The sequence below is a fragment of the Penicillium lagena genome (assembly GCF_028827675.1).
Source record: "Penicillium lagena strain IBT 129212 chromosome Unknown utg000003l_segment0_segment0, whole genome shotgun sequence".
NCBI lineage: Eukaryota > Fungi > Ascomycota > Eurotiomycetes > Eurotiales > Aspergillaceae > Penicillium > Penicillium lagena.
Genome location: NW_026623224.1, coordinates 3,218,698 through 3,243,099, shown reverse-complemented (window position 1 = coordinate 3,243,099; position 24,402 = coordinate 3,218,698). Strand labels below are relative to the sequence as shown.

Here is a 24,402-nt window from a genome sequence, read left to right as displayed (position 1 = left end):
TTCATCTCCCGTGCATCATCTGACCACGATATCTGCTGAGTGCAATCTGGATATCTTTTTCATCGGGATTGGCTTCTTCCACAACATTCGCGTCTATCTGGCATCAAAACTGCACGCAACTCGGACATCTCAGGTAGCAAAACCGTTCGGTATGTTCCTTTCTTCACCCAGCTGACATTATTTCATCCGACAGAAGGTAAACCACACCTCTACATGCAAGGAAACGAGATCATCGCAACAATCATCGGAGTCGGGCTGGGCGTGGTCGGCATCGGCTGGGCCGTTTACTGCTGGTACCGACACCGTGTGAGCACTGGGGTTTTTATCAGCCAAGTCCATGGCCGACTGACTCTAGATCGTCGTGATCATGATATGGAACGGGGGGACTATGGGTCATATATACCTCGGTACGATCGACGCGGCTGGGTGCGCGCCGTCCGAGTTGAGACTCAGCCCAGGCTGCGCGAGCCCGAATATGTGATTCTACGGCAGTTCCGATCGCCTGGAGATCGCATACCGGAAAGGGACACACGTCCAAAGCAACAGAACAAGCAATACAATCCGCAGCAAGGGAAGCAAAATCAAAATCAACAGAACCAACAGCAGGGGAAGCAAAAGAACCAGAACAAGCAACCAACCCAGCAGCAACAGCAAAAGCGCAAGCAGAACCAGCCGAATAAAGATCACATCCAACAGCAGCAACACTCCAGGGCACAGTCGCCCGCCAATTGGCAGTCCGAATCCAGGACTCCTACGAAAGGTGCATCGAATCATGAGTGGGACAACATCGACAACAAGAATACCGACAACAATCCCGCCGATACGTGGGCGCAGGAAGCAGGTGGGAATACGAATACCGAATGGAATAAAGAGTCTAAGGGAGAGCAGACGGAGCAGATCTTCAACAAGTGGTAGTTGTTTACTATTAGAAGAAGAAAGAAAAAGAATAAGAAGAATCAAGGTGTATACTTCGGCTTACCTAAGAGACTTGCGCAAATGGTCGTTCTGCGTTTCCGGAGTCAGTGACGTTGGGCGCCCCGCAGATCCCCAGGCGTCGGAGCTGTACCTTCTTTCCTGTTATTATTGTTGTGTTGACTTCCTTATCGTCCTGCCAGTAAGATGTGGAACGACGAGGACAACAACCCCTACGGGGCCTTTGACCAGTCCCGTCTGTCGGACTCGCTTCACTCGGCCGCCCTCTCTCCCCGTAAGCTAGCTCAGGCTGCCGCCCTACCTGCCTGCCTGTCTGGAATGTAATCAAGCTGACCTGCCCAGCTCTCGATGCCCACGATGCCACTCCTCCCTCCAGCCGAGACTCCGATCTCGACCCACCGGACTACCTCTCCCGTGCAGACGATCTCAGCGACCCAGAAGCCGAGGAGGACGTGGCCGATTATGCCGCCGCCAGCCAACAATACCCCCGGAAGAGCGTCTACGACAGTCGTGTCGAGCAGATCCTCTATGAGAACCCCGAGGCGCCCATTCTCATCACAGATGCAGGCAAAAATCATGAAGGGGGCGGGGGCTATATCGTTTACACAATCCGGACAGCGGTATGCATGGCGGTCCAGCTGGGAGGACCGGAGCTGAGCTGAAACCTTTGACCATAGGACCTCGAAGTTCGTCGCCGTTATTCCGAATTCGCGTCACTGCGGCAAACTCTCGTCAATCTCCATCCCACTTTAATCGTTCCGCCAATTCCGGAAAAGCATAGCATGGCCGACTACGCTGCCAAACCCACCAAGGCCAAGGAAGATACCGCAATCATCGAGCTCCGGAAACGCATGCTGGCCGTGTTCTTGAACCGGTGTCGTCGTATGAAAGAGATCCGCGAAGACGGGGTTTGGTGGAGGTTCCTCGACCCAAACGTGAGCTGGGTAAGTGTTACCGCGGCAAGATTGCATATCATCCACTAATCTGTGATATCAGGGTGAGGTGCTACTCGCTCATCCCGCGTCTTCGGTCCCTAAGAACAATCTCAAGGCGCCCCCTCTTGATCCCGCTCATCCGACGGCGGCCCACGGCTGGCTGCCAATACCATCTGCCTCTGCAAAGCTTAAGGCAACTGGTGGAGCGACCACGACTCCTGCATCTCCTACCTCACCTTCTGAATCGACTGATGGACCTCCACCAGCTATACCTGGCCCCGAAGTTCTAGGCCGCTTCCCGCCCGAATCACGAAAGCTTAGCGAACTGGAGCTGGATCCATACTTTATCAACTTTGAGGCCTCCACCCGGGAACTGGAGCTGCTATTGCAGGGCAACATTGAGAAAGTCAACCGTCGAACATTATCGCACCTATCCTCGCTGTCTGCTGATCTCATGGAGCTTGGCGCACGCTACAATGGGTTCTCTTTGTCAGAGCAATCACCGACAGTGGCCGCGGCAGTGGAGCGCATCGGTCAGGCTGCGGATACTTCCTACATTGAAACCGAAGAACTATCATCGGCTCTGAGCGCAAGCTTCTCCGAGCCCATGCGCGAGAGTGCGCAATTTGCCAGCGTGGTGCGCGGTGTTCTGCGATACCGGGTACTCAAGCGAGTCCAACAAGAGATGACTCGTGACGAGTTGGAGAAGAAGAAAACCCTTCTTGACTCCCTCGAGCGAAGTGAGCTGGAAGCCAAACGCATCGAGCAATATCTCAACCGCAGCACTCCCACCGGAGGTCCTAAGCCTCAGCGCTCGCTTTCCACGTCGTCCACCGTGAGCAGTGAAACCGGAAGCGCAGCTGAAGCTTCGGGCGAATCGGAATTCCCACCCACCCATGGCGAGTCGATCAGCCCCCCGCCCATGTCGCCAGGAGCCGGGCACGGGCGGTCCGACTCGTCACCGTCCGCCTCCCCGGCGCACCGCAAATCGTCCAGCGGGACCTTCGTCGCGAACAAGATCTTTGGGCGTATCAGTCACGCGATCCATGGGTTCGCGGACGTGGACCCCGAACGAACCCGTCGGGACCAGATCGGGAAGACCAAGGAAAGTCTCATCCAGGTATGTGGAGCCTCAAAACGTGTGTCAGATGGTTTCGCGATGCTGACCTGTCTCTAGCTGGAACAAGCACTCGAGGTGTCCGAGAAAGACGTCAAAGATGCCAGCGCCGGGGTGCTCCAGGACCTCAAACGCTTCCAGAAGGACAAAGAAGGCGATCTGCGACGATACATGGTATGTCGGGCACCCACTTCCCGCGATCGACGCTAACCAGATTGATTGTATAGGTCGCATACGCGCGGTGCCACTTGGACTGGGCGCGGAAGAATCTAGAGACGTGGACCGAAGCGCGAGAAGAAGTAGGAAAGATCGTGGCACGATAGATTTGTTGTGTATTTATTCCCGTATGGCTCGGTCGCTAGCTGTAGCTGAATGCATTCCAATAATAATTCACACTCCAGACCTACATAATAGCTTTGTCTTAGCCAGACTGCGACGCTGTCTTGCCTGTCACCGCATTCCAGTCGGTGGAACCCGCAGGATCGACAGGAAGCCGCACCCTACCGCATCCGCTGTTCACTTCACTCCTGTACGCCCTTGCGTGTCGACTCGAGGACGGGCAAAGTGTTCGCTGCGGCAATTGTGAGACGTCAAGTCATACTGAAATACCTGCCTTGTATCGGCCTATCTTCAGACGTACTCGGGCGGGCACTGCGCGGTATTTCCGCATTCGGTCACATTGAGCCGCGGCCCATCGAAGTATCGATCGATCTTCCACGCATTCCAAACACCGTACAGGCATGCTCCCCAGTGACAGGCCGAGTGGACCCTGTTGCATCCCTCACGGCGTCCTCTAGTCCCGCACCGCGCACCCACCGGCCCTAGACGGGGTCACGCCGTGCGTCTCTCGACTGCAAACGATGAGTGACCTGGCCCGCCATGATCGCCAGGAGTGCTTCCTTATCACGGCCGGTGATGCCGCCTGTGGGATGGGTTGACAATTCTCAGAGCCAGGGGTGGTCTTTGCGCTCTCTTTGGCTTCACGGAATTCCTCGACGCTGGGTCAAGATGCTTTCGCTATTGGCCTTTGTATGTTTCTTTTCGGTTGTGTTTGGTCTGAGCATCAGACAGCTCCCGGACGAACAGCAGACTACACCGGTATTTCCTCCGACTCGTCAGACACAGCAGCATACGCATGATCCCACTATCATCCGTGTCGGTGATGAGTATTATCTCTACAATGTCGGCGAGCATATCTTCATCCACACCGCGCCCAACATGGCCGGACCCTGGCAGAAGATCGGCAGTGTGATGGACGCCAACAGTGTGATCGATAAAGGGGACCGCGCCGTGCCCTGGGCTCCGTCCGTCATCGCCGTCGGCGAGACGTACTACTGCTTCTACAGTGTCAGCAGGGCTGGCTGCCGGGACAGTGCGATCGGAGTAGTGACATCCGCCTCTCCGGGCCCTGGAGATTGGCAGGATCATGGAGTCGTCGTGCAATCTGGCACGGGGGAGAATTCAGACCTCTATCCGTTCAACCAGTCGAATACGATCGATCCCAGTGTCGTGGTCAGCGCTGATGGGCAAGGATATCTTTCTTTCGGGAGCTACTGGACCGGCATCTACCAGGTTCCTTTGACACCTGATTTGTTGAGACCTTCCAACACAGCCGAGTCAGAGGTGCGCCATCTGGCCTATGAGCCCCTTGCGCTCAGCAAGCCGAGCGAGAACGCCAATATGATGTGCGGGGATCCAACAGGTCCGCATGCTATCGAGGGCGCCTTTATGTCGTACCACAGAGGTTACTACTATCTATGGTTCAGCCACGGCCGATGTTGCGATTTACAAGAGGACAAGCTCCCACCCGCAGGGCAGGAGTATGTGCAACACTCTATTACAACCCAGATACTAACATCGACCACAGGTACAGCATCCGTGTCGGCCGATCCACCAGCCCACGAGGTCCCTTTATCGATAAAACGGGCATGGATCTCGTTGACGGCGGCGGGACCATCGTCTATGGCTCAAATGGGGATGTTTATGCCCCCGGTGGCCAAGGCGTGCTCCGTGATGGCAATACTGACGTCTTATATTACCACTATTGTGCGTACACTCGTGATCTGAACCCTCTGTAATCAAAATGCTAATATCTTCTGCAGTGAATACCAGTGTTGGCATCGCATTTTCGGTAAGTATTTTTCCTTGATTGGCCTATGGATAGGTACACATTATGCTTGTTCCTGCCGATCATCCTTCAATGTCCCCTTTATTAGGCCACGACACGTCATAAGACCTTCATATCTGACACACCGTGTTTAAAAGGATGCTATGCTAGGATATAATCCTCTGAACTACGTCAATGGATGGCCTGTCGCCATGCCGTGATCATTGCACACGCGTCATTACTTCGAATTCGACTCGATGTTTTAATTCCCTTTCAGGACAACCAAATATATGCGAAAAGCAACAGCTAGTCTCGGCCTAATCCACTCTATTCCTGCCGCGCCGATACTCTTTCCTACGCGAGCTCGTCCAAAAAGTCTCCAAAAAGTCATCAACGATTGTTGTCATTTTGCACCAATAGAACTTTTTCCTTATCGTCATATCCGAGCCTTCATGGGTTTCCACTCGGCCAGTTTCCAGTTCTTTGATTCTCTATCTCTTTCTGCATTACCGGCGCCTGGTCATTTGGGTATAGAATTGTTGTCTTCGATTTTTCTGGTTTTGCGTCGCGGTATATCTTGACATTTTGTGCTTCATGGGTGTATATACCGCGGGCTGACAAGTATAGACGAATAGACTTGGGCTTTTTGCAACACAGCACTATCATTTCATAGAAGATAAGCGCTGTGTTATGCTCTGTAACTAATTTGGTATAAACTAAGTGCATGCGTGCTGAAGTCATAACTTTATGATGGTATGCGCATGCAGTCCTAGGTGTTGGTCCTTCGTAACGTTCCACTTCCCGTCCCTGGATATCATAATGCAACCGAGAGCCCTGCCCTGCCAATTCTGAAAATGAATGTCATAAAATACGCGCCACCCATGCAAACTCGTGTTCGTGAAACCGTATACACCATCCGTTGTTGATAATTTGTCTTGCCGCATCCTTCAATAGTCGATAAATGAAGGACCATGATTAAAACCCGCCGTCCGAATCATCAATGAGCTCGTCATCCAGAACCACTCCAGAAAACAATTCCTCATCCTCTTGCCGGTTTACAGGGACGGGAAGGCCATAACGCAAAGCCGGTATCTCGGGGTACATACCACCAAACCAACTCTTGGAGCGATGAACAGCAGGCCATAAAGGAGGCGACGGCCTGGAAGACTGCCGGACGAAGAGGGCACGAGCCTCACAGTGTAACTCGTCGTCAGCCAGAATGAAGAAGTGGTCCTCTCCATACCCGCCATATCCATATCCATATCCATACCCCATGAATCCTGTGTGCCGAGTAGCACGGGATTTCTTTGCGTGCGCACCCATACGAATGTCGTTGTGTCGACGGTCCCGAAGACGAAGCGGGTGTTCGTTGCTGAAGGACATGCTGTCAGAGGTGACAGCGACCGAGTCAGAGTCCTCGGAACGGAGAGCAGGAGGCCGACCACCAGGCGTAGCTTTGACCCGGCCTCGCTGAAGAGGATCACGCAGGACATCAGGAACAGGCACCTCCGTCCAGGGCAACGGAGCATGCATGAAAGACATCTCTGGTCCTTTCTCAGTCGTATCTGCAAAAAGCCTCGCGTACTCCGAGTTCCTCATATGTCCAGGGGCAAGCCCAGGGCCCAGATCAAGAACACTGATCTCACTCTCGCTGAGGACACAGGCGCGGTTGCGCGTGGAAGTGCAGAGGCCGGACGGCGACGAGGATGCCTCGATGGGTCGCTGGATGGGTGATCGTTCAACAGAGCGCAGGATTGGACGGTTGTTTCTGTCATGAGATCCAGGAATCGAAGGGACAATGACCTGGATTTGAGGCATTCTTGACGAGGATGTTTGGCTGATCGAGGTGAAGGAGTCTTCCCCATAGAGGATGGTGGAGGGCGGGTGAATGATGTAGCTCAAGACCATAACCATTGAGCAAACAGGTAAGAAGCTGGCGAGGGAGAGAACGAAGAGAAGAGAAGAGAAGACAAGAGAGAGGGAGAGAAAAGAAAAAGGGAAAGAGAGAAAGGAAGTGAGAAGGAAAGGAAAGAGCCTACATCCTCAAAGAGGAAGGACACATTCGAGGATGAACGGACGAAAGCTGGATGCACGCATTTCACACTAAACATCTAGAAATCGACTGGAAAGTGACAGTAATCTAGAAGCCATCATATCAAGATGAATCCCTCCCATATGCGATGCAACCGCATCCACTCGAAGATGTAACGAACACAAAAGACCAGCCGTGCCGCCGGGACCATCTAGGTAGTTATCATAACATACACATGAAGCAGACGAAAAGAACGAAGACTGGCAAGCAGGCAGATCGGCATAGCAGATTGCCACCGTGCAGGACCACCAGAGATGACTGTCGGAAGTCTGAGAGAACCCATGGAAACGATCAACCCCCTCTTGTCTTCTTTTTGTATGTACCCGAACGCCCAATGCTCCAATCGCACTTTTGTTACCTCCACCATTAATCGGAGACCATCTTGTCATCATCACCCACACGCAGCTCGACAACGGGCAGGTCATCATCAGAGTTGTCCTCCATCAGGGGCGGGATATCTTCGAAAGAGGCATCAGCCTCGGAACCCGGACCGGACTTGAAACCCTGAGAGCGCCCAGCCGGAGGCGAGTCTTTCAGATCGAGCAGACGGGCATCAAGATCATCCAAGTCTCCATCGCCCACAGCCACAGTGCTATCATTGTCGTCAAAGAGATCGTCATCATCGCGGACGCCATTAGAGAAAGATCCCGGAGGATGGGCTGTCATCTGTTCGAAGTCGTGAGCTTCGGGCACTCGCTTGAAGGACCAGGAGGGGTCCTGGTTGATGCTGAGCGGGTCGGGTCTCTCGTGGTCGAGCTCGAAAACATTGCCAGTGAATTGCATACCTTCCAGTCGTCCACTATCGGACTCGCTGTCCGCGAGGTCGTCATCGTCGTGTGCTCCGTACCGGGGAGGCGAATCATCCTCACCCTCCTTCGTCGCCGGAGGACCGGCTCGCAAACCACCATCTCCCGCTTGGTGAGCTGCTCCGGCTCCGATCAAGGCGCTCGACGACCCATTGCGGGAGGAGCCGCCGAGGCACTGGCCTTCCCCGAAGGTGACGGGCCACGCGAGTCAGTGGAGTGCTCGCCTTCCTCAGAACCACGCTTGTAGTCATCAACGATCTTTTGGAGTTTAGGGCCACCAAGAGGACGGTTGGATCGACGCCGGTAAAAGAGCAGATACGCCCGAGAACCGACAGCTTGCTGTGGGTTGGTCATAACGGTGGCGTTAGAGTCTAATCGAAAGTCAGTAGATGGCAAGACAAAGAGTATGCATATGCCTACCATTGAAACTGCACCACTTGTCCTCGACAAAGTTCTTTGCAAATGCAGTGTAGTGTCCTCCGGCCATACTGCCAGAGTGGTTGTCCACGCCGATCAAGTCATAGACCAAGCCATTGCCATCATCAGGGCCTTGCACACGGCCGGTCATATCCAGGTTTTCCAGGGGAAATTTAACAAGGGTGTCGAGCTTCATTCGCATGCCACGGACCGGGGCGCCGAAGCGCTTGAGGTGAATCACCATGATATCGGGAGCCTTCCACAACTCGAACTTCTTGCGAGCTTGGCGATGTTCCTTGCAACGGGGGCAATACCAAGCATCACTTTGGGACAGAATCTCTTCCTTGCTGAATTCATCCAAGCACTCATCAAGAGTGATGCCCCGGGCCTTGCGATCTTCCCGCTGTGCACGACGCCGGATAAGCTCGCGGTCATAGAAGACTTCAATATTCTGCCATGTACCTGCGCCTCTGAGCTCGTTGTCATCGCGTTTATTGCCACAAAACAGCGCATCGTAGGCGTCGTCATTCCAGTCAAGCAAGATGGCATCACCAGGACAGATGAGGGGCCATTCACCAGGTTCCGAGTCACCATTGGCACCATTGGTGCTGGGTTCCGAATCAGAGCCATCAGTCTCGCTACTTACATCACTCTTGTCTTCTTCCGAGTTCTGGGACATCCCATCCGAGTCTTTCTTCGGGACGGACGCAGGTTTGATCAGACTGGAGATCAGGGGGTAGTCTTTGGACTGATCGATCGACCGGCCCTTGGGTAGACTTTCTTTAGTCTTCATGACCTTGGCGTCAAAGAGACTGAGCAGCGCTGGGGCGACTGTGCCAGCCAATGGGTGAGCGGGAGATTGCTCTTCTAACTCTCGGTCCTGAGTGGGAGTGGGCGAGGACTGTGAAACATCATACATCGAAACGTCAACAATGCTGTCCTCATCTTCGACAGAAGAGGTTTTGATCGTGGAGTCGGCGGACTCTGCATCGTCCGCATTCATCAGAACAGTGTCCGAGTCCTCGGAGCTTTGGGCCGACTGCACGACCCCATTGTGGCTCTCGCCGAGAATATCGCGGGTCGTCATGCTTGCAGCGACGTTCAGAAGCTTGTGGAAGATGGCACCGAAATCTTGAGCTTCCTCGCGAGTGACAACGATGAAAGACGGGTTTCCAAAGATGTCGAACTGCGACCGGTTTTTGTTTCCGACCCTCCGTCGGTTGAAGATGGGGACGAGAGTGTAATCAGCTTCGGGTGAGTTGAACTTCGGAGGTCCTCGCAAGATCGACCCTTTCGCCGTCGAGGTGGGAGTTGCCTCGACCTCGTAAAAAACGATGTCATCGTGAGCCGAGAGTCGCATCTCTTGAATGGATTGATTGTCACTGTCGAAATGTTTGAAGAACGTGCCCTGGTAAACCTCGGACACAATGATGCGATCGGCATCAACGTCCATCTTCTTGGCAACCGCCTCTTTCCACATTCTCAAGCTGGCCGTTCGATCAACCTCCACGGTAATTCTCAGCGGCTTGCGCCCCAAGCCAATGTAGATGATCTCTCGAGCGAAAGGCTCGTCCATCGGGATCGGCAATGTAAGACTGCTGAAAGGATCAAAGATGATGCTGACCTTGTCGCACTCCGGGCAAACAAGAGTAGATTTGTACATGCCAGCAAAAAGATCAGTGATGACAGAGTCATTGCGGGCCTTGTAGATATCCCATGACTTGGTTGCGAACTTCTCCAGTGCTTCGCGGTCGTGCACCATCTCGTCAGTCGAATCAGGCTTTTCAATGTACGGCTTCTTTTTGATTCGGTTCAAATCCTCGGAAAGACCGTCCAGAAGGAACATCAGAAACTCCTGGCTATCATGCTGCTCGAAGCCAGACATTGCCGGGTTGTATTTTCCGATCGTGCGTCGAAAATACCCGGGACTGATATTGGATGGCACAGGTTCACGGTAGACATCACGCAGCAAACCAGCATATGATTTAGCAATAGCACCGTTGTAGGCAAGCGGGTTTTCCGGGTTCAGATCTTTTTTGTGAGATTCGCCTGCAGGGGGACGTTAGTATGGTCAAACTCAGCCATGCCGCCACCTACACAGCCATGGAGGATACGTACTGAGAAAATAGTAGGTCAACTCCTCAACGGCTCGGACACATTGAGTCGCCGCATTTTGGTAGCATGTGTTGCCAAGATTCTCGAAGCCAGTCAAACCCATATCTCGACCACGTCGACCTCTGTTCTCGGGAGCCGGCGTGGATCTGCCGCTAGGAGTCGGGCTTTTGTTGGCAGACTGGGTGGAAAGCTCTTTCTTGGAATGGACCGCGGGAATGCCCAAGCGCTTGAGCGTCTGCGCTGAGGCTTCGGACACCCAATCTCCGCCTTTCGGTCCGCCAACATGTTCCTCGAGGACAACAGTGTCAGTTCCCGCAAGGCCAGCCACGTCCAAGCTCATTCGACCATTGTAGTTGACATTGGCAGTCTGGTCTTTGACGCCCTCGAGTAGTACCCGCTGGCTGCCTTCAGACAAAGCCAGAAAAGTGTTCAGGTCGACGACAAGCGTTTTGTGGCCAGGAATGAGGCCCGCTGCCGGTGCCGGTGACGCAGCGCGGGAAACTGCCGGTGTGGCTGATGCGGATGGGTTGGTGCTTTGCAGGCCGCCAAGAATCTTCCACACACGAACCTTGGTGTTCATGTCAATTCCAGCCAGTTGCTTTGCCACCATCAACCACTTCTGGAATGACATCTGGCGGCTGGCCAACGTCCGGGGGGCAGGCATGTTCTTTTCCTTCAACATCTGAGGTGACATGCCGGCGGACGGATTCGACAGCTTGAAAAAGGTGAAAATAGGTGGATGCAGTTCATAAATGATATTCTCCATGTCGCCAGCTGGGTTGGTGTTGTGTGCGTAGCGAACGATGACGGGCGACTGATCCGCGAGCCCATACCACTTCATGATCAAATCCCAACCCTCCTGCGGCACAAGCTCAAAGTCCTCGCTGATTTGGAGACCGGGCCGCAACGGTACATATGGCTCATTCGCCTCGTCTTTGAAGTCACTAGTCTCCGGGTCGGTATCCAGAACGATGTCCGAGTTGTCCACCGGCCCCAGCTCGCTTTCGAGAGATTCCTTGTCCGCTCTGTCAGCTTGCGTCGAGCTCCGCGCGAACACCTTCTTCATCCACGTCATAGAGATCACGTAGCCCTTCTGCCCATCTTGCAGAGGCCGCATCACCAGCGCAGTCACTTGGGCCAGCTGGTCGTCGATCGAAGGAACATCGTGCGATTGGGAGGCGGGGTTGCAGTGCTCTTGGCTGGAGTTGGGTGCGCTGCTAGACGGAGTGGGATAGATGTTATCGTCTTCCGGCCCGGTCAGGATGCCCGAGTCGCGCGCGTCAACACCCCCCAAAGATGTGCTGACGCCGCCCTCGGGGTCCGAATCCGCAATCTCAGAGGCAGGTCGTTTGACACCTGGAGAAGGCGACCGACCGTCGCCATTCGACGGAGGAGAGCCGTCACGGTGATCGGACGGCATCACAGAGTAGTCGCTCGATAGGGAGAGGCCAGCGTATGCGGTCGCGGGGGTCGGCGAGCGGCCACCGGACTGGGGGCGAGTTCCAGGGACCGGGAACTGAAGATGAGCCGGCACGTAGCGGGGCGGCGAGAGCGACGAGCTCTTGCTTCGGGAGTTGGAAGTAGACGAAGAGCGACGGTCCGGTGGCAAGGCGGAGGAGGGAGGCTCAGAGTGGCCGTGACGTCGGGCCTCTCCTGGGCTGCTGCGAGGCTCTGGAGAAACTTTTCGGCGCTTGGTGGAAGACGTCGTGACGGTGAGCTGCGCACGTTTCGTGGCAGCTCGCGGCAACCGGAGGAAAAAAGAAAGGAGGATAAGGGACTGAGCAAGCCAGCCTCTTCACCTTCTTTAATTTTGTCGGATTTGCGATCTTCGAGGCGGAAGAAAGCAAAAGGCGTGCGAGGAGAAAGCGAAAGCAAATTCAACTGGCAGAAAATGTTAGTCAGTCTCCGCCTCCAGCGTTGCAGAGGGAGGGAGCGACCCTCATGCGTGACGATGTGAGAAGCAGGACAAAATGACAGGCGGGTGAGGGTGGGAAATCGAAGAGACCAAAAGAAGTATATATGTCCAGGGCCATTCCCTGGTGAATGCGAAGCTATTGAAGCTCGGTGCTCAATTGAGCAGAAGCCCTAAATGACGTCTATTGTGCAGGAACCCGTTCTTCACCACAGCAAATACCATTATTCGCCATTCAGGCGGAATTTTCATTCAATGTCGGAGTTTGCTCTTGCTGCCTTGTCAGAGATGGCAATTCAATCCTGCAAGCAAATACAAGAGAGAAAATAATCAAATTCAGGCGCGTGGCTATTCCACCGCAGGCGAGATCAAGACAGGATCAGAGGACATGCTCTGCTCAACCAGCGTGTCAACCATCTCGCTCATTCCATCTGATCTCCTGGTATTCCATCCGTTTTGCTTCCCATCAGTCAGTCCAGGTATTTGATCCAAATGAGATTGAACGGCCCCTTCAGAATCAAATCCACATCGGCACGAGTCTCGGTATTGGCGGAGGGGATGGTGCGATTCTGCTCCACGACGGCTTCGATGGTGCCATGGTACATGTACCGATCAAGGCACTTTTTGCAGAGTGTCAACCCACATCCGACTCCGATCGAGGACGGCGTGGGGTTGTCCTGGTGGGCGCCGCAGCAGTGGGTGGCCGGCTGGAGGCATAGCGAGCACCACGGCTGCTGGGGTGGGGGGACCGATGGTCCGGCGATCATGGTGTCAGGGGTGACGAGGTGCCTCTCTGCCCGGAGGATGGCACTACGCGCAGCCTCCATATCGACCGACCCGTTGACAATTTCTAGAGGAAGTATTCTGCCCTTGTGCTTAAGACACTGAAGGATCCGGATTCGGGCAAAGACGCACTCAACGCACATGCGGCTGGGTTCTTTTCCATCCAGCTGGTGGCCATTTTCCAGTTCAATCCACTGGCCATCGCCAAAGTCCGCAATTTCAACGCATCGCTTGCCAAGTCCCTTGAGTCCGTACGCATAGTTGTTGCACCAGTGGCAAGGGCGAGTCCCATCGTCAGGAGCCTCGTACAAGAACTCCATGGGGTGGGCAAAGTACGTTGTGATCCGATACTGGCGCGTAATTTCCATGTCAGTGAAGGCGCTCGAGTGATGCTCAGTAGATACAGTAGAGATGGAAATGTTGTTCCCCTTGTCAACTTCCACGGTTGGCCGAGGGTTGAAAAGGTCCAGATGATATTCAGTTGGCTCAACAGAGAGTAAGCCGGAAGCATTCGAGGTCTCGCCAACATTGACCATGGATTCAGGATGCAAGACGTCCGGATCGTACTCGGTAGGTTCAGGCCCAGAGCTGATGGAGACGTCGTCCCTCGGGACCGAACCAACCGCCAACTTGGTGGTAGGATCATCTTCAGTATTGTCGGTGCCATGGGTTTTAGATGAAACACTGCTCTGATCTTCTTCATCAACGGGGGAACTCGCATCATATTGCGCAAGCTGGCCATCGTTGCCGTGATTGTTGTAAAAGTTGGCCATGAGACGGACAGGAGGCCTTACAGCTGGTCCAGCGATGCACTCGAATCCTGGCTCGCCACAATAGATGCACGGCAGACTGTGATCACAGTCGGCAAAGATGTATGAGCATTTGGGGCCACCATGACGGCTCTTGCACTTTTCGCAATCTCGCTTCCAGCGAGGCGGGGTGGTCAATTCGCACTCCAAGCCGTCGACCTTGCAGTTGTTGCAAGGGTATGAGAGCGGCTTTCTGACCAGAGAGCAATCCATGTCCAGATATTCACATGAAAGACATGGCTTTCCAACGGGGACCTCAGCTCCAACGTTTCCCAAGTCGTGCGCGGCTGGCAGGAGGAATTCCAGCGTCGCATTATCGTCGCCATCAGAGTCATCGCCCGCGCTCGTGATGGTTCTCTTTTGAACCTTGAGAGCATAGCGCGAGGCAGCAGGGCTGGTGTCGGCAAGATCGGTGACGGTTCGGTATTCTTCCCATGTGTTAAGCTGCACGTCATGCAGAGAGCTTACGATCGATGACAGTAGCGCCTTGCCAGAGTGGGAACCCAAGCGAAGCGTGACCATCGAGGTAAGTGGCAGGCTTCTCGCTCGTTTGACAGGTCGGTCGCGGCTTCTGTCGCCTTGGTCAAGGCCAGTCACTAGCTTGCGCTTTGGCAGAATCATGCGACCCCGAGGAGTATAATCCTCATCCTTGTCGTCATCATCGATCCATGAAGAGAGAACATGCTTGTCTCGCTTTCTCAGGTTATAGACAGGACAGGATACATCCTCGAAAGCGAGTCTGCTCGCTGTTCGTGGGAAAAGCTCGCAGGCTTTCGCCAGTCTCTCCTGGGTGTACGCCATATTGGGCTGGTTTTGTGTCAGTGTCTTCAACATCAATAAACAGATGAAATGATATTGGCTTACGTTTGCTTGACTTCCTCGATGTTGGAGAGAGACGAATGAAGAAAGAGGTTGAGGATTTGAAGAAAGATTAGGGTGGACTTTTGCGATGACAGAAGTCTCGGCGTGGGCTCACCGGCCGGAAGATTCTTGGATACTTCTATATCCCAATTTTTGGATGACCGGCGTGGAATTACCTTGGTAATGCCAGGTTTTTAGGGCTCACTCGGAGATGCCGCGGGTGGAGATAGCAGCAGCCTTTAGGGCTGACATGAGCTGAACAAATAGATATAGAATCTTAACTCATTTTAGTTCTATCAATTTATATCAGCAGACACAGCAAGAGCCAGTGTGAAAATATGTTTATGTTTGTCATTTTGTTTCATATAACTAGTGCAGCAATCATTACTCATCCTCCCATATTGCACCCTTTGTTAGACAGAATAGCAACTGGTCCGCACTGAATGATATTCCATCGCTGCCTTGGTAACAGACAAAGATTTCAAAGCGTTCGGGATTCCTCTTGCTGGTGACCATCATACAAGTGTACAATATCTGTTAAGCAACCAAGCATCCCACGTTCAGCAGATCGTACAGACAATATCAGTTGTAAAAGCCTCCAGATACTATGCTTTGGCCAAATAGCAAAATCGATCATTCTTTTAAAGTCCGTACATCTAGGAAACGAACCTCCCCTCCAATATCAGCAAAGACAAACCCCCAAAGATCCTGCTCAACGTGTTCAGGACATGGTTTTGTCAACGTGTAGCATAGTATATCATAGCCGTTGACAACTAAAAATATCAACCTTCAATATTATATCTGTGTAGATATAGGGTTAATAGTCATTGGTGTATTCAAAGAAGTATTACCCGGGGTTGGCATTCCAAGTTGGGTTGTCCGTAAAGGACGAGTAGCAAAGGTTGTGCTGGGTGTATGGCCTGTTGGAATCGGCAAGATTCGAAACGTCGTTTCAGACCACGGGGGCAGTCCAGTTCTAATATCTGAGGAGCTTGAGAGCCGTTGTGAGCCGTGGGGTATACTTCTGATTGGAGTGTATGTCGCTGTAATGTTGAACACCGCAGTTCGTGAAGTCGGGACTGGAATGGATGTTGCAGGCGAGGCCAAATTGGTCATAGACGAAGGGGAGCGGCGTTTATGCTTGGAAATGGCCGAGTCCGCTATATCGCTCGGCATGGAGGCAGAGGCTGTGGTGTTGAGAGAGGACAGCTCTGTGAGTGTAATTTCGGCCTCCTTCATCCGAGAACGCTCGTTGAGCGGGACGTATATGAAGATCATGCCGAGGACGGCAATGACTACGAGACACGCCACGATGATGCTAATCATCCCCATCGACCTGGATACAAGCTGCCTCAGTCCCCAGCAAGTCCATCTGGTGGTTTTTTCCTCGGGCTTTTCGGTCCTGGGGCAGCCGTGATATGCCAGTGCTGCTTCCCACAGCTGATCCGGGTGATCCCTTGCGATCTCAGCAAGGATAGGGGCGATTGGAGGATCAATGACAGAAGACGCTTGCGACGGAAACTGAAAAAATGAAGGCTCTGAGGACGGAGGCTTCGGGGATGAAGACTTCGAAAATGAAGGCCACGATGATGGAGGCTTCGATAATGGACTCTGCAAGTCTGCCGACTGCGATACTGAAGTAATCCCATCAGCCATCTTGAAATATCGCAGATAATGTCTCCCTTAGACTGGCACTTAATGGAGGATGAGATTCAGATACCGAATTTAACGAACAGAAGTTTTGAGAAACAGACCGATAGGTGCAGACGAGAAGATTACCGTGCGGCGTTGACCATACTTCATTCTACCACACTAGAGTTAGTTCATCATCATCGACTAGCCCTGATGGAGAGAGGGCTGATCTCATCTATGAATGCCCCGTTTAGGTTTAGTTTCTCCAGCACCGCCGACGCTTAATTTGACCTCGGAGGATTCGTCATGGCCGACACGGGCTTGACTGCGGATGGCAGTACCTGGGATTATTCTGATGACTGATGGTGAAAATGGGTTGGTTAAGGTTCACAGCCTGATCTGGTCCGTCAATCTGGAAATATATTTGGCCAACTCGCTACCGCACTTGAACGGGCTTGGATGTCCACAATTCCGATTTGACTCTAGATTTAACACCGAAGCTATTGCAGAAGATGGGAGTACACAAGCTGGTGATAGTTACAATTCCATTAATTGATGGACTCGGACTTGACATGAAGTCGGCGAAAAGCTAGCTATGAACAACGAAAACCTCATGAGAATAAAAGAACAAATGAATCGGACACCGGAGATGCAGTCATGGATAACAGATAAGAGCCCATCAAATCAAAATGTGGCGCCGGGTCACATCCTCTGTGAAAAAAAAAAAATCATTCCCAAGAGCGCCTGGGTATAACCAAACCATCCATCGTCCAGACAGGCCATATTAGACAAGAAGCATAATAAACAAGATGCGAGAAAACCACTACACCGGGTTTCCAAATAAGAAAGCATCAAATGCAAAGAATCAAAAGAGCCTAATCAGGCTCGGAAACAGTACATGCGAACCTGGTAATCATCACTGCCAGTAATGAAGCGGCTGTCGCTCAGGCCGATACAGTTGACGGCAGCCGTGTGGCCTTCGTAGGTATCTTGGCAAGTAGGAATGCGAGGATCCCAGATCTTGACCATGCGATCAGATCCGCCAGAAGCAATGCGAAGAGTGTCAGCAGAAAGCGCCCAGATTCCTTCCAGGTGGCCAAAGAACGTGCGAAGGCATCGGCCGGTGTTCGTCTCCCACAGGCGGATGGTAGCATCGATGCTGCTAGTGATGATGTACTTCGGAGGTTCCTGGCGGTCCGGGTCCTGGTCGAAGGAGGACCCAAACGGAGATGGTTGCGCAGACAGGGATTTCGACTCAAGTAGAGGGGAAAGTGTGTTCACGATAGCATCGCCGTCCCTGGATGAAGTGCTGACGTGGTCGTTCTCACACTCTGCTAGATGGTTTTCGAGTTCAATTTCTCGAGGCAGAGCAATCACCTGCTGCACCGCCCCAATATGGTTGGGGAAGACTCGGATACAGGTCTTAGTGTCGAGATCCCACAGACGGGCCGCCCCATCATCACAAGCCGTCAGGACTGTGCGGGATTGTGTATCGATCTTGACAGCATTGACACAAGAAGGGTGGGGCAGAATGAATGTGGATTTGTCCTTGAAGTTCCAAATCTTCACGGTCGTATCCACAGACGCGGAGGCAAGCAGGGTCGCATCGAAGTGGAGGGCGATGACTGCCTCGGTGTGCCCGTTATACTTGGAGATGCATTCACCTGTGCGCCAATTCCACACCCGGATGCTATGGTCCAGGCTGCCGGTGATCAATTTGGTATCATCGAACTGAAGACAACGCACTCCGGCCCTGTGGCCACGCAGCGTGCGCAGCTCTTCGCCTGTATCCAGATCCCAGATTTTGACAGTGGAGTCATAGGAGCCCGTCATCAAGATGTTATCCTCGAACTGCAGGCACATAACGCTGTCGGTGTGGCCGCGGAACACTTTGACGGCGCAGCGCCGGTGCTTCCACTTCATCCCAACGACGAATCGGTCGCGGTAAACGTCCTTCCAGGGCCGATACCTGGTTTTGAAATACTCATCATCATCCTCAGAGCGATGAGCGGCCGAGAGACAATGGCGCTTGGACAGTGAGCTGCTAGGTTCCTCCGCCCCAATTTTGCGCTTTCCAGAAGCGGCAGACTCGGCCACGGAGCAGCTCTCGCTCGTCACAGCCTCGCCGGGGCGTGTGGAGGGTTGGTTGTTGCCCCATGTCGTGGCCCGCAACTCGATTTCGCGCTTCGATTCTCGAAGGCGCTTCCGATCGAGCAAAGGTAAGCCCCATCCACACTTGTTGCACTTACGGCGAATGTGTTGCTCGCACATTCTGTGCCAGACAACATCGTCGTCAGCGAGAGCCCTCCAGCGGTGTGAAACTTGTGCGGCTCGGCAAAGAGAGGCTGTGTCGAGGTATTGTAGGATTTTGAAGGAGAGCTCAGGGGGAAGGGCCGTGAGGAAGTCGATTCGAATGAGCTCGCGAACGCTCGCCGAAATAAACGACAATTGCGGGAAGCAGCACTGTGCGAGAATACCCTGCAGCATCAGAGTCCGTTGTTTCGCGGGCGCGGCGGAGAACAGTGACCAGACATGCGCGATGCCTTGTTGATCACTCTGGGGGAGCGTTTCGAGTTCCTGCAGTATGTTAGCAACCCCACAAATCATATGTTATGTCCAAGTAAACATACCTTTTGTAACTGGCCCATGGAAACCTCATCGGCTTGACGCCTGCACGCCGAGTCGGGTTGGTGACGATAGCAGAAGCTGGCATTTCTCGGCCGGGAGCCGGAAGGCGTCCCTGCCTCCGAATGCAACGGCGTAAATTGTCTGGGGTTGTACTTCTCCAGGAAGGGTGTGACATTTTGCTTCGCAAGTTCTGCCAGATCATCGTTCGACGCGGGGTGGCGATTGGACTCGGTGTTCTCAGCGCTCCATGCTCTGGCCGGAGCAACGAGATTTTCAGGGTTGGAGGACGTCTTCGAGGAATCGCCCATGGCGACGGTTCACGCCGTATCCGGTGAGACAGAGGGAGACAGTCGCTACCGCGGGGCGAGATGTGGTCTCTGGGATTGGGCGATAAGGCTCAGACGCTCAGCATCTGCATGCGAATCCAGATAAAGAGCTTAACAAGGCAGTCAGGAGTGTTGAATATATCAAACACTCTCCCAGTCAATCGCAAGCCGACAAGGAGTGCTCGAGGGACAAGACAGGGTGCGAGTGAAATATATGACGGAGCGTGGTGAGTACCCTGAGCGGTCGAGAGAAGATCACGGGCGGTGTGGCAAGACGTAGTGAAAAATGGAGGAAAGAGGACGAGGCGAGTTCGAATAAATATGCCAGAACTGGTCAGACCGCTCCCCGATTGCACAATCCGCTTGAGTCAGTCCAGAATGCGATGAGCCCATCAGAAGAATAATCATACTCGATCACGCAAGAATAGAGCCACCCGCGGCACCTGACCCGATCGACCACGTGACCTCGATGGCGCCATCTCCACCGCCCGCTGGCACCAAATCACCTCATCGCTGCTCCTGCTGGTGTGATTGCTCGGTGCCAGCCCCAGACCGCCGTCTGAGGACCTTGGGGCGTTTGATATCTCTCCCGGCCATGATGTGATGTATCGACGTCGTGTTGACTATTATTGAAGTGGTCTTGGTGAACTTTACCCTTTTGGGGAGCTCCGACTCCCGCAAAAGCAAGGTAAGATCGCTGCTTGAATGCCAGCTCTTTTCTTCTCTTGTGGCCCTTGTGGGAGGTTGCACAAGCTCTATGCCATGCAGAAGCTCGTTATCGGCGGATATTTTCCTGATCAACCACCAGGGCGATGCTAAGGCTTTGCTTCTAGAGCTCTTGTTATCGGCTACTTGCATTATTACGGTCCTATCAACTTCAGCCTCCCCATTCCTGAACCGTTCGGCTCCCCATTCCACAAAATGGCGTCTTCACAGTCTTCGTCGGCCTCCAGTGCCCATGCAGGACTCGGCCATGATGGCCATCGTGACACCCCATCGAGGCCTCAGTTGGACACTCTCATTTCTCACCTGCTTGCCGCAAAGCGGTCGCTCTCCTGCATAAACCATGTCTGGCGCGCCAACGAAATCGTCACGTCATCTCGTTCGGCTCTCGAGGAAAGTGTTGTCCTTTCTGCGCGGACAGGCTTTCTGCGTCGAGGTCTCAACCACCAGTTACGACTGCTCTACAGCGTCCGGTCAGAAGTGGAGGAGATCTCTTATCGTGGACGGGAGGACTTCACGACCTCCCTCAAAAGTCTGGATACTGCCGATACGCGCCTAAAGAAGACGTTGGACCTCCTCCGCGAGACCATGGTCGATTCTTCTTTCCGACCCCAAGACGAAGACCCAAAGAGTCTGCACGACTTCGTGGACGAGAGGGGCGTGGAAGAGCTCCATACAGCAATGAAGGAGTCGATTGATCGAACAAACACTGCCCGCACGGAGCTGGATACTTCCAACCGCGAATTTGATGATGAGCTGGACTCGATCAAGAAAGCGCTCCACCACTATCGGACAGCCACCAAACTGGCTTCCTCTCGCGCCTCGGCGTCCTCATCCGCATCTGCATCGTCATCTGCTTCCGACTCTGGTCTCCTAACTCTGTCATCCATGCCCGGGATGCTACAAGCCCTGGAGATGCATGCGCAGGAAATGGCCAGTCTCCTTGAATCACTGGTACGGCACTTTGATCTTTGTGTCACGGCTGTGAAACACACCGAGGGCGGCGGCGCTGCTGCCCAGTCCATTACCGGTGATATCCCTGCCGGCGCGGGTGCCATGCCCAACATCGAAGAAGAGATCCATGCCAATTTGAATGCGCCTCTTGATCCGTTGACCGGCTCGGAATATCAAGAGATGGTTAGCGTCTTGATAAAGGACGCAGTCGAGGCGGAAGATGTGGTCGTGGAGATCCAGGATCGGATTAGCGAGATGGAATCCACCTTTGAGCAAATGCTCTCCCAGCGAGATGCGCTTCAGTCGGTCTCTAAGGCCACTGCCGAGGTGTATCGCCACCTGTCCACGCTTGCGTCTACTCGACTCCCGCGCTATATTTCTCAGGCACACAACTTCACCCGTGTCTGGCACGAAGAGCATGACCGAATAAACAACGGTCTTGCCGAGCTCTCCGACCTGCATTCACTGTACGATGGTTTTCTGAATGCATACGACAGTCTCATTCTCGAAGTGGCGCGGCGAAGACATATCCGCCACCGGGTAGAGAAGGTCCTTCGCGAAACCAGCCACAAGCTTGACCAGCTATACGAAGAGGATGTTACCGCTCGCGAGGCATTCCGCGTGGACCAAGGTGATTTCCTCCCCTCTGACATCTGGCCCGGAGTTGGTCGAGCACCCATGCAGGTTCAATTTCTGCGCCTTTCAGGCGGCCACCTCGAAAGTACTCAGGCAGAGGGACAAGAACCGGGAGAGCCGGATACAGGCGACTATGAAACTGATCTCAAAAAGGCCGCCCAAGAGGGAGAAGGCGAATTGATCCCTGATCTGTCAAAACAAGTCGTCGAGCAGGCCTATGTACGACTCAAGGCACGAACCAGAGGCGTTGCATAAATCACGCTGTCAATCAACTCTCTATAATATCTCTACACAAGTCCTTGGCTTCTTTCTCATCTAGCGCGGCGTTTATCCCCGAGTCATCTAGCAATTTGAATCGATTTATTTGCTGTCCTTTTACAGTGTTTATGATATCTCATGTGCCGCTACTATTCTCCTCGTTCTCCCTTTCTGGGGGTTCAGCTGCGCCCCAGATGATGAAAGCTCAATTGGTCTGATACTTTGCTCATGATCGCCCTTGGACACTGTCAGATTCTGCCCTGCCAGATGGATACTCTCCACTTGTGGGGATGTAACCACTGCAGGTGGTTTTCTTGTCATCGATCGATGGCGATAGCAGCAAAGGAACATGACGTTCAAAGAGAGCGCTGATAGGCCGGTTGGACCTTTCTTTGCTAGTGATTCACTAGATACCAATAACATGATACTGTTCATCAATTGTAGTCAATTCCTATCTAATATGACGCAGGTATCGCACTGTAGTTATATCCAAATGCTCCATCCATATATGCATTTTCATCAATTCATAACACCCGTGTCCATGAACATGCAAAGAAAAAACATGCGGATCTATTTCTTCTTTTTCGTGGATGTCGAAACGAGACGCTTCTTCATATGCTTGGGCATCTTCTTCGACCGTTGCTCACGCTTTTCCTCCTTGACCTTTTGTTTGTGTTCGCGTTTGGCGTCTTTGTCCTCGAAACGCTTCCCTCGCGGCGGTTTCTTGTCGAACGGATCACGAGGCTGTCCGTCAACTTCGTCTCCGCTGCCATCAGACTCTGAGCCCGATACAGAGACACCGCCGCTAGCATCAGACTCGGCATCTTCTTCCTTCTTGCCCCGGGCTAGGAGATCACCGTACACCAGGTCGGCGCCGCTGCCATCACGGATCTTCTCTGCGTCACGCTCAAAATCATAGACCTGCTCCAAAGTCTGAGGAATGTATTGCTGCCGGAAGACGGCGGTGTCAACTTCTTCAGACTCCTCTTCCCCATCGGCATCTGTGCGGGCCGCAAAAGTTTCTCAATGGCATCGACCATCTGTTGGTTCGAAGACGTCATATCTACAGGGCCTTCAGCAGCGATGATGAACTGGAACACCGTCCGTTCAGACAGCGTATGCACGCCCTTGCGACGGAAGAAATCGCTCACGTTCTTGATATCCATGCGCAGGAACTCCAGGCTGCGGGGATGATCGTGCTCGACACTTTGACTGACATCGATGATGTAGAGGCGTTCCTTGTGATAGAGGATATTGTACTCGCTTAGATCAGCGTGCACCAATCGGCAAGTCTGGTACATCACGCGCATAAGTCCCAGCAATTCCACGTACAGGCTGTGCCAGCGCGTTTCGGGCTCGGGAATATTGAACTCCACGTCCTTCAAACGGGGAGCACCTAGTCCCTTGGAGCTGCCAAGAAAACCCATGACCAGAACATGTAATCGAAGGAAGATCGGTTCGGGACAAGGAATGCCGGCAGCGTGAATCCGTCGAAGATTGCGCATCTCCTTCTCCGCCCACACTTTCACCATCGCTCGGTTGTTGCTCTTGTTGTATCCCTGGCGGAATCGGAACTCGCCCGTCACATACTTGTCGCGGTCCTTGAATACCAGGATGCTCGTCTTATAGACCTTGATCGCTCGGTGTTGCGGGGCTGCGTCCTCGTCGTTGTCCGGGAACGAGATGGCATGGTACACGTTGGCCTCTTTTCCGGTCGAGAGACATCCGTGAATCTCAGAAACAAGGCCTCGATTGATCATCTGCAACAGAATCATCCGAGTGCGCGGGTCCAGCACTTGCTCCGACGTCGCTCGATCCGATTTATCTCCTCCGCGCTCGCCTCGAGTGGACAATCCGGCCTGCTGGTCGTCGAGCTTGATTTTGGCGGCATGCCGAGTCAATGACTTGACCTGGTCGTCCACGGCGGCGTAGGTGTTCACCGTCGGTTTCTGCGTATTGGTCTTGGGATATGTGTATTTCGGAGCATTGGGGTCGGCGGCCAGATCGTTCAATTTCCGTTGGCGGTTGTAGGCTTTGGTCAGATCGGCTGGATTTTGGGATAGGAAATCGCCCTGATCCATTTCCTCCTCGAAGATATCATCGTAGTACTCTTCATCGTCTTCCTCTTCTTCTTGTTGGCTGGTGAGATTTTGCCCCGCCAGGTCAGACTCGTTGCTGTCTGGGTTCACGTAGCCTTCGTTGGGAACATAAGTATGGCTTGGCTGAAGGCCATCAGCGAGGCCAGCAGCTTGAACAGGAGTCTCGGCAGGCCCCATGATGGAAGTGTCACGGAAGAGAGAATCGAATCGTCGACTTTTTTTTCTGTGGATCAAAATGAGTCTCTCACCGCCCGGCAGA

At 53.3% G+C, this 24,402-nt stretch overlaps 10 protein-coding genes across 10 annotated transcripts; 4 read left to right on the top strand and 6 right to left on the bottom strand.

The window, feature by feature from the left end:
• Positions 1 to 213: 213 nt before the first annotated feature.
• On the top strand, positions 214 to 915 carry N7510_006526 (uncharacterized protein; the record flags this gene model as incomplete). Its single annotated transcript, XM_056978452.1, has 1 exon — positions 214 to 915. The coding sequence occupies one exon, from the start codon at positions 214 to 216 to the stop codon at positions 913 to 915; it is 702 nt and encodes a 233-aa protein (XP_056834484.1).
• Positions 916 to 1,119: 204 nt separating this feature from the next.
• N7510_006525 (PX and BAR domain-containing protein) lies at positions 1,120 to 3,045 on the top strand (the record flags this gene model as incomplete). Its single annotated transcript, XM_056978451.1, has 4 exons — positions 1,120 to 1,168; positions 1,276 to 1,532; positions 1,611 to 1,868; positions 1,930 to 3,045. The coding sequence occupies 4 exons, from the start codon at positions 1,120 to 1,122 to the stop codon at positions 3,043 to 3,045; spliced, it is 1,680 nt and encodes a 559-aa protein (XP_056834483.1).
• Positions 3,046 to 3,993: 948 nt separating this feature from the next.
• Positions 3,994 to 5,313, top strand: N7510_006524 (putative endo-arabinanase; the record flags this gene model as incomplete). The annotated part of the gene is made up of 4 exons (XM_056978450.1): positions 3,994 to 4,805; positions 4,853 to 5,031; positions 5,088 to 5,116; positions 5,251 to 5,313. The coding sequence occupies 4 exons, from the start codon at positions 3,994 to 3,996 to the stop codon at positions 5,311 to 5,313; spliced, it is 1,083 nt and encodes a 360-aa protein (XP_056834482.1).
• A 754-nt stretch (positions 5,314 to 6,067) lies between these two features.
• On the bottom strand, positions 6,068 to 7,006 carry N7510_006523 (uncharacterized protein; the record flags this gene model as incomplete). Its single annotated transcript, XM_056978449.1, has 1 exon — positions 6,068 to 7,006. The coding sequence occupies one exon, from the start codon at positions 7,004 to 7,006 to the stop codon at positions 6,068 to 6,070; it is 939 nt and encodes a 312-aa protein (XP_056834481.1).
• Positions 7,007 to 7,550: 544 nt separating this feature from the next.
• N7510_006522 (putative ubiquitin-specific protease UBP12) lies at positions 7,551 to 12,465 on the bottom strand (the record flags this gene model as incomplete). The annotated part of the gene is made up of 5 exons (XM_056978448.1): positions 7,551 to 8,092; positions 8,140 to 8,361; positions 8,411 to 10,456; positions 10,526 to 12,299; positions 12,460 to 12,465. The coding sequence occupies 5 exons, from the start codon at positions 12,463 to 12,465 to the stop codon at positions 7,551 to 7,553; spliced, it is 4,590 nt and encodes a 1,529-aa protein (XP_056834480.1).
• A 439-nt stretch (positions 12,466 to 12,904) lies between these two features.
• Positions 12,905 to 14,827, bottom strand: N7510_006521 (putative C6 finger domain protein; the record flags this gene model as incomplete). The annotated part of the gene is made up of 1 exon (XM_056978447.1): positions 12,905 to 14,827. One exon carries the CDS (start codon positions 14,825 to 14,827, stop codon positions 12,905 to 12,907), a length of 1,923 nt encoding a protein of 640 aa, XP_056834479.1.
• Positions 14,828 to 15,682: 855 nt separating this feature from the next.
• On the bottom strand, positions 15,683 to 16,543 carry N7510_006520 (uncharacterized protein; the record flags this gene model as incomplete). Its single annotated transcript, XM_056978446.1, has 1 exon — positions 15,683 to 16,543. The coding sequence occupies one exon, from the start codon at positions 16,541 to 16,543 to the stop codon at positions 15,683 to 15,685; it is 861 nt and encodes a 286-aa protein (XP_056834478.1).
• Positions 16,544 to 17,398: 855 nt separating this feature from the next.
• N7510_006519 (F-box/WD repeat-containing protein) lies at positions 17,399 to 19,455 on the bottom strand (the record flags this gene model as incomplete). The annotated part of the gene is made up of 2 exons (XM_056978445.1): positions 17,399 to 19,096; positions 19,150 to 19,455. The coding sequence occupies 2 exons, from the start codon at positions 19,453 to 19,455 to the stop codon at positions 17,399 to 17,401; spliced, it is 2,004 nt and encodes a 667-aa protein (XP_056834477.1).
• A 939-nt stretch (positions 19,456 to 20,394) lies between these two features.
• On the top strand, positions 20,395 to 22,041 carry N7510_006518 (autophagy-related protein 17; the record flags this gene model as incomplete). Its single annotated transcript, XM_056978444.1, has 1 exon — positions 20,395 to 22,041. The coding sequence occupies one exon, from the start codon at positions 20,395 to 20,397 to the stop codon at positions 22,039 to 22,041; it is 1,647 nt and encodes a 548-aa protein (XP_056834476.1).
• Positions 22,042 to 22,614: 573 nt separating this feature from the next.
• Positions 22,615 to 24,320, bottom strand: N7510_006517 (serine/threonine-protein kinase RIO1; the record flags this gene model as incomplete). The annotated part of the gene is made up of 2 exons (XM_056978443.1): positions 22,615 to 23,025; positions 23,082 to 24,320. 2 exons carry the CDS (start codon positions 24,318 to 24,320, stop codon positions 22,615 to 22,617), a joined length of 1,650 nt encoding a protein of 549 aa, XP_056834475.1.
• Positions 24,321 to 24,402: the final 82 nt, after the last annotated feature.